The sequence below is a fragment of the Artemia franciscana genome, unplaced genomic scaffold (assembly GCF_032884065.1).
Source record: "Artemia franciscana unplaced genomic scaffold, ASM3288406v1 Scaffold_1124, whole genome shotgun sequence".
NCBI classification, from domain to species: Eukaryota; Metazoa; Arthropoda; class Branchiopoda; order Anostraca; family Artemiidae; genus Artemia; species Artemia franciscana.
Genome location: NW_027062746.1, coordinates 73,443 through 80,816, shown reverse-complemented (window position 1 = coordinate 80,816; position 7,374 = coordinate 73,443). Strand labels below are relative to the sequence as shown.

The window sequence follows — 7,374 nt, the reverse complement described above, 5'->3', positions numbered from 1 at the left end:
TAAAAAATTAAAAGTTCTAGTTGCCTTTTTAATTAACCAAAAAATCGGGGGGCAACTAGGCTTCGTCCCCCGCTCTTTTTTTCTCAAAATCATTCGATCAAAATTATGAGAAAGCCATTGAGCCAAAAAAAAAAATATACAAATTTCGTTTTGATTATTCCTCTGCGGAGAGCCAAAATCAAAACATGCATTGATTCAAAAACGTTCAGAAATTAAATAAAAAAACAAGTTTTTTTAACTGAAAGTAAGGAGCGACATTAAAACTTAAAACGCACAGAAATTACTTCGTATATGAAAGAGGTTGCTTTCTCATCAACGCCCCGCTCTTTACGCTAAAGTTTTTTACTGTTTTAAAAAGAAGAATTGAGAGAAAGAGTCAAACTTTAGCGTAAAGAACGGGGCGTTGATGAGGAAGCAGCCTCTTTCATATACGAAGTAATTTCTGTGCGTTTTAAGTTTTAATGTCGCTCCTTGCTTTCAGTTAAAAAAACTTGTTTTTTTTTATTTAATCAAATAAGAAGGTCTCAGCTTGAAACACCGTTAAACTAAAAGCTACCTTCACTGCTAAAGTTACAACGAATATAGTACAAATAATACAGGTTATTGATTAGTAGTAGTAGAACAACTTTTATTATCAAAATAATGAAATATCATACTGACAGCACAGTAAAAAATCACGAGAAAAAAATATTGAAGTAATCTTCATCGACAGAGTAATAAATATGGCAGTAATCTTAGGAATCGTAGACTGAGGAATTACCATAGGAATCGTAAGAATCGTCACTGTAATAATCGAATTAAAGTTACTAAATGAATTTCAATAACGGCAGAGTATCCAATAAATTGGGTTTATCTGACAAAATGATATAAGAATCTAGGTACCGAAGCTTTGGACAATATGACTTCACAGTTTCGAGCGTTTTGCTAGTCACTTTACGACAACCCTGGAAAGAAGGAGAGAAAATAAAGCTCATGATTTCAAAAAAGAGACATGAATTCTAGGGCAATCAAAACAAAATCAACATTAATTTAAAATGCTTCTCAATGCTTTCACCTAAAAAAAATTATTTCTTTAGGCGTTCATATTCATCTTTTTTTTATCTCTTCTTTTCTTCGTGGAAAATGGAAAACAATTAAATTGTAAAATAAAATGTAAAAAAAAAATTAACAACAGGAATATGAAGTATCCGTTATTAATTTTATAGCGCATTCATTTACTCTTTTTAATTGACAATTAATATTCAAAACTTTGTTTTTCCGTTTTTCAATGCTTTTGAAGACACGTCTATTGTTATTTGACTATTTCCATTAGTAATTCAATATTAGCGAAAACTATAGCAGAGCAAGTGCGCTGCCTAAGTAAAGAACGTACTAGGACAATGTAATCTTTTCTTCTGACGAAGGCACAGCATAGAGAAGGGATTGTCACATAATCTTCGAAAGGCGCTCATTCGATTGGAAATTGAAACTTCTTGTGCCCTCTTTTAAAGTGAAAGTGATTTGAGGGTAATAAGCCCCCCCACCCTCACGATCACCATTTCCCCAAACATATACGAAACTAAATTTTGAGATCGCCATTTTGTTCAACATGGTTGAAAGGTTTTTGGCACTTTGGGAATTAAGTCTTTGGGGAAGGCAACTTTCTCCCCCCCCCAAAGCCCTCAGGGGCAGGGGCATTAAGTAATGCTAGTTGGCCATTGTTAACATACATAATTTTTGTGGAAGAGGTAAGGGGACTAGCTCGATTGGAAATAATAAGATCTAAAGCCCTTTTTGAAAGTTAAGAGTCGGAGGCTAACTAGTGCCCCCCCGGTCCTCTTTTCCCAAAATGTATCAAACAGAAATTTTGAGATAGCCATTATATTCAAAATAGTACAAAGATCATATAACAAGGCCTTCGTGGTTGATTGAAAACTCCGGAGCATGGGGGAAAGAGTTGTAAGTCATGCCCCAGGGCATATAAGATTTTTGTGGAAAGGGGGGTCGCATAAACTGTAGAAGAGGCTCGTCTGATTAGAAATTAAAGATTCTGGTTCCCTTTATAAGAGCCAAAATTGATAGAAGGCAACCAACATCCCCTTCCCCGAATTCCTCTTTTATATAAACACATCTGATGAATACTTCGAGATGGCCATCGAAAGTAAGTTCAGAGGACATATAGCAGTGCCTCCAAGGTTGACCAAAATCCCCCAGGGCTCAGGGGCAAGGGTTTTTAAGTTTATGCTCCGGGACATATACCAAGGATGCTTCCAGGGGGTCAGGAGGGGGCCTGGACTCCCAAGATTTTTCCTCAATCCTCAATCCAATTCCGTTCTTTTTCTTCTTTTTTTTACAATTTTTTGTAGTAAACTTGTCAATTTGGTCAATTATTCGTAGCTTATTTACCGAATCAACAACAAAAAAAACTCAGCTTTCCTATGAACGTAAAGAGCAAAGTTAAAACTTAAAACGAACAAAAATTATTTATGTTCAGCCGGTTCAGTATACATCTGCAATATTGGCATAAAAATCTTTTGATTGCTGCTAGCTTCCCCTATTTTACGTGCATAGATACTCCTGTTTTGATGAATCAGTTTTTCTTCGTGTTACCAGATAAACGTTCGGTAACACCGGAAGTTATAGTTCCTTGTCAATTCACAATTTGACATTAGATTGAATTACATAACAAAGCTAGTTTTTTAAACTGAAAGTAAGGAGCGACATTAAAGCTTAAAACGAACAGAAATTACTCCGTATAATGAAATGGGTTGTCCCCTCCGCAATCCCTCGCTCTTTACGCTAAAGCTTTTAATTGTTTTAAAAAGCAGAATTGTGGCAAAGAGTCAAAGTTTAGCGTAAAGAGCGAGGGATCCCGGAGGGGATAACCCATTTCATATACGGAGTAATTTCTGTTCGTTTTAAGTTTTAATGTAACTCCTTACTTTCAGTTTAAAAAACTAGTTTTTTTATGTAGTTTCTGAACGTTTTTGCATTAATGTATGTTTGATTTTGGTTCTCCACACATAAATTATTAAAATGAAATTTGTATATTAATTCCTTTTTTGGCTAAATGGCTTTCTCTTAGTTTTGATCAGACGATTTTGAGAAATAAGGGATGGGAAAGGAGGCCTAGTTGCCATGCAATTTTTCGGTTACATAAAAAGGCAACTATAAATTTTAATTTTTAACGAATTTTTTTTATTAGTAAAAAATACGTAACTTAAGAATTACTTACGTAACAAACTTTTATATTCTTTAATTTTTATTATGTATATGAGGGGGTTGGTACCCTCGTTAATACCTCGTTCTTTACACTAAATCGTAAGTTTCGTCCCAATTCTTTAAGAATGACCCCCAAATCAGAAAGGCCGTAGAATAAATAGTTGAAATTACTAAAAATACTATAGCATAAAGAGCGAGGTATTTATCTCCTCCTAAATACCTCGCTCTTTATGCTAAAGAGCATAAAGCCCCCCCCATAAGGCCTCCCACATAGCCCCCTCCCCTCAACCCCACCCCCAAAACAAACAACAAATCCCCTGAAAACGACTGTACACTTGCCAATAACCATTATTATATGTAAACACTGGTCCAAGTTTGTAACTTGCAGCCCCTTCCCCAAGGACTGTGGGGGAGTAAGTCATTCCCAAAGACATAGTTATTATGGTTTTTGACTATGCAGAACAAAATGGCTATCTCAAAATTTTGATCTGTTGACTTTGGAGAAAGTATGAGCGTGGGAGGGGGCCTAGGTGCCCTCTTAATTTTTTTGGTCACTTAAAAAGGGCACTAGAACTTTTCATTTCCGTTAGAATGAGCCCTCTTGCGAAATTCTAAGACCACTTGGTCGATACAATGACCCCTGGGGAAAAGAAAAAAAAAAACAACAAAAAACAAACAAATAAACACGCACCCGTGAATTGTCTTCTGGCAAAAAATACAGAATTCCACATTTTTAATAATAAACCCCCTCCGCCCTCAAATAAATCCTTAAATTTGGTTTTGTGACTAATTGAACGGCCAAATAGGGCTTTCGTATGAATAAATCTATCCATCTATTTATTTTAATTACATTGCTAATTTGGTTGAAATTAGATGAATGAAACAGTTAAAAGCAATTTAGGCCAAGGACAGAACCACGGGGTCTGAGGGGGCGACCCTCCCACAAGAAATTTCTGGCACTCTTATTCTGTTCTTTTTTCCTTTTTTCAATCTTTTTTAAAATAAACTTGTCAACTTAGTGCCCACCTCGAGTCACATTGGCGCCCTTGGTACAATGGCTCCCTCGCCCAAGATTTTGCTCTTGATCTGTTAGAGATTTAGACATGAAACTACCCGCACGATCAGTTTACGAATCATTTCGTTATAAAATTATAAGAAAAACCTCTTTTTCGGGGAAAATTATTCATATAATTCTCGCTCGCTAATCAACTCGCTTGCTAGTACTGATTCTGAGGGCAGATCTTCATCTTCAGATTGCGTTTTCTTTTTTAGTTATTTTGGCAGATTTTTTCGATTCTCTTTCTTAAAAGCACGTCGATTTAGGGTACGGTTTCCGTGAATTATTTATAGGGGTATGAGGATGGGTCTCGGGAGAGGAGACACATTATAAATGGGGTTTTGGGAAATGTGTTGGATATTTAAGTTTGCCGAGTGAGATCTATCTTATTGAGTTTCCTGACTGTAATAAGATACAGGGTAGAATACCATCTTCCTAGGACGAAGTCCTAGTGGAACGTCGTCTGTTTCATCTGAACATAATTTGAAAGTTGAAACTATCCAGATCGATAAGGTCGACGTAAACTAGCTGATTCACAAGGATCAATTATCTCAAGCTCTATCGTCCCTACAAGACAACTTGGGAGACTGTTCATATTTTTTTTATTGCCCTTGTCTCCCTCTTTTTCGTCAATGACTACCCCGATATTACCCCCATATTTTTATTATTATTAACCCAACGTTCCCGGTTGGGAGCACTTTTGGTTAACTGAAACTGCATCCTCTATTTGCAGACTTTTTGGTGAAATTATTTATAGATTCGAAGAGGGGTGATTATAGAAGAATAAAACGCTGAAACAAGAGGTTTCAACCACTTGCATTCCTTGGTACTCCATTAGAACCCAAGAGCTTTCGAAAACATACTTTTACTTACGTTAAAAAAAAACTCCAGAGAACGAAATTAAACTAAATCCAGGTCCGAAAAAATTTAAGAACTTCTCTGATTCTGAGTCATAAAAAATTTAAAGTAAGGTGTTCCGCTAGGTGCTAATGAGTTAAGATGGAAATTATTAATACACGTGTAAAAACAGCATTTTGACCGTGTTTCGGCAAAACAACTTATATTGTTTTCTTGGAACATCCAAGACCATCCATTTCTGAAGGGAACAACATCATCATAAGAAAATGCTCACTCACTGCTTAGTCGCATTTTTGAGAATATTTTTCTTATTTTTTACTGCTTAACGGGGAATTCTACAAAGAAAAAAAAAATGACTTAACTGGTAGTAAGGAAATGAATACTCAGAATTGATAATTTAGTACTTGATTGAGCACTGGAGGTCAATATACTGATCAGACAGAATTAATGAAACCATATAAATTTGTTTAGAAAAAAAGCTAACTCAGACAAACAAATTTGCCAAGACACTATGGATTTACGGTCGACGAGAGTTGAGAAAAATACCAATTATTTTGAGTCACCTACCTTCACTAGGATTTTTAAAGGGTTTTCTTTAACAAGAAAAAAACGAAACAAAATTTCTTTCAGATCACGAGTCTGTCCTTTCCCTCAGTTCAGGATGCTCATTCAAATTCAAAGACTCTGACAATAACTTTAAGTTTGCCATTACCCGTTGCCTCTAGTTCTCACACAAATTCGATTACAGAGACACAGCCTACCAACTTCGCCAAGGATAACGAACTGTCACCGCCGCCTTTTTCCCACGATTCCGACAAATATATTGAAGTCAAACATTCTGATCAGCTACCAGAAGGATCGAGAGATGATACAAGAACCAAGATGCAGCAGATGGAGACGACACACCCATGTGGGAGTACATCCTCTTCGCTTGACACCGGCATCACGCCCTCCTCTGACTCGCTTTCGCAGTGATACTAAAGGAAACAAACCAACTAACGCCTGGAAAAATTACATTTTTATGGCACTTGGTATTAACCAAGTGACATATTGCAATCGCAAATTCTGTCGGTCTGTCTGTCTGTCGGTCCCGGTTTTGCTACTTTAGGCACTTCCAGGAAAGCTAGGATGATGAAATTCGGCAGGCTTATCAGGGACCGGACCAGATCAAATTAGAAATAGTCGTTTTCCCGAAGTCTTAGATACGTGACTGACATAATTGGAACGGATCCGCCCTATTGGGGGGGGGGTTAATTCTGAAAAATTCGAAAAATGACATATTTTTAACTTACAAAGGAGTGATCGGAGCTTCATGAAACTTCATATTTAGAAGAAGCTCGTAACTTAGATCTCTTATTTCAAATCTCAACCGGATCCAGCGTCATTGGGGGGGGGGGGGCCGGAAATCTTAGAAAATACCTAAAGCGGAGAGATCAGGATGAAACTGGATGGGAAGAATAAAAATCTATCTAAGATATGCGACTGAAATAACCAGACTGGATCTGCTCTCTTTGGTGGAGTCGGGGGGGGGGGGATTAATTCGGAAAAATGAGGTATTTGTAACTTACGAAAAGGTGACCAGATCTTAACGAAATTTGATATTTAATAGGATATTGTGCTTTAATGCTCGAATTTTAAATTCCGACAATATCCTGTGACATTGGGGGGAGTTGGAAGAGGAAACTGGAATTCTTGGAAAACGTGAAAATTGGGGTATTTTTATCTTAGGAATAGGTGATCGGATGTTAATGAAACTTAATATATATAGAAGGATCTTATGTGTCAGATGTTCCATTTTCGACTCGAATTTGACACGGGGACATAGGGGATTGGAGGAGGGAAACAGAAATCTTGAAAAACGCTGAGAGTGGAGAGATCGGGATGAAACTTGTTGGGAAGAATAAGCACAGGTTCTAGATACGTGATTGACATAATTGGAACGGATCCGTTCTCTTTGGAGGAGCTGGGGGGTGTTCATTTGGAAAAATTGAAAAAATTGAAGTATTTTTAACTTAAGAACGGGTGACTGGATCTTAATTAAAATTTGATATTTAGAAGGAATTCATGTTTCAGAGCTCTTATTTCAAATCCCGGCCAGATCTGTTGACATTGGGGGGGGGAGTTGGAGGGGGAAATCTTGGAAAACGCTTGGAGTGGAGGAATCGGGATGAAGCTTGGTGGATAGAATAAGCAAATGTCCTTGATACGTGATTGACGTAACCGTGCTGGATTCGCTAACTTTGGGGGAGTTGAGGGGA

General features: G+C 37.2%; 1 protein-coding gene across 1 annotated transcript in view; it reads right to left on the bottom strand.

Annotated features, from left to right (window-relative positions):
• Positions 1–611: 611 nt before the first annotated feature.
• Positions 612–7,374, bottom strand: part of LOC136042339 (F-box/LRR-repeat protein 14-like) — a 34,051-nt gene continuing 27,288 nt past the window's right edge. The window contains exon 6 of the mRNA XM_065727303.1: positions 612–944. Coding sequence (XP_065583375.1) covers positions 807–944 — 138 coding nt within the window. The 3' untranslated portion in view covers positions 612–806. The remainder of the gene's footprint in view (positions 945–7,374) is intronic.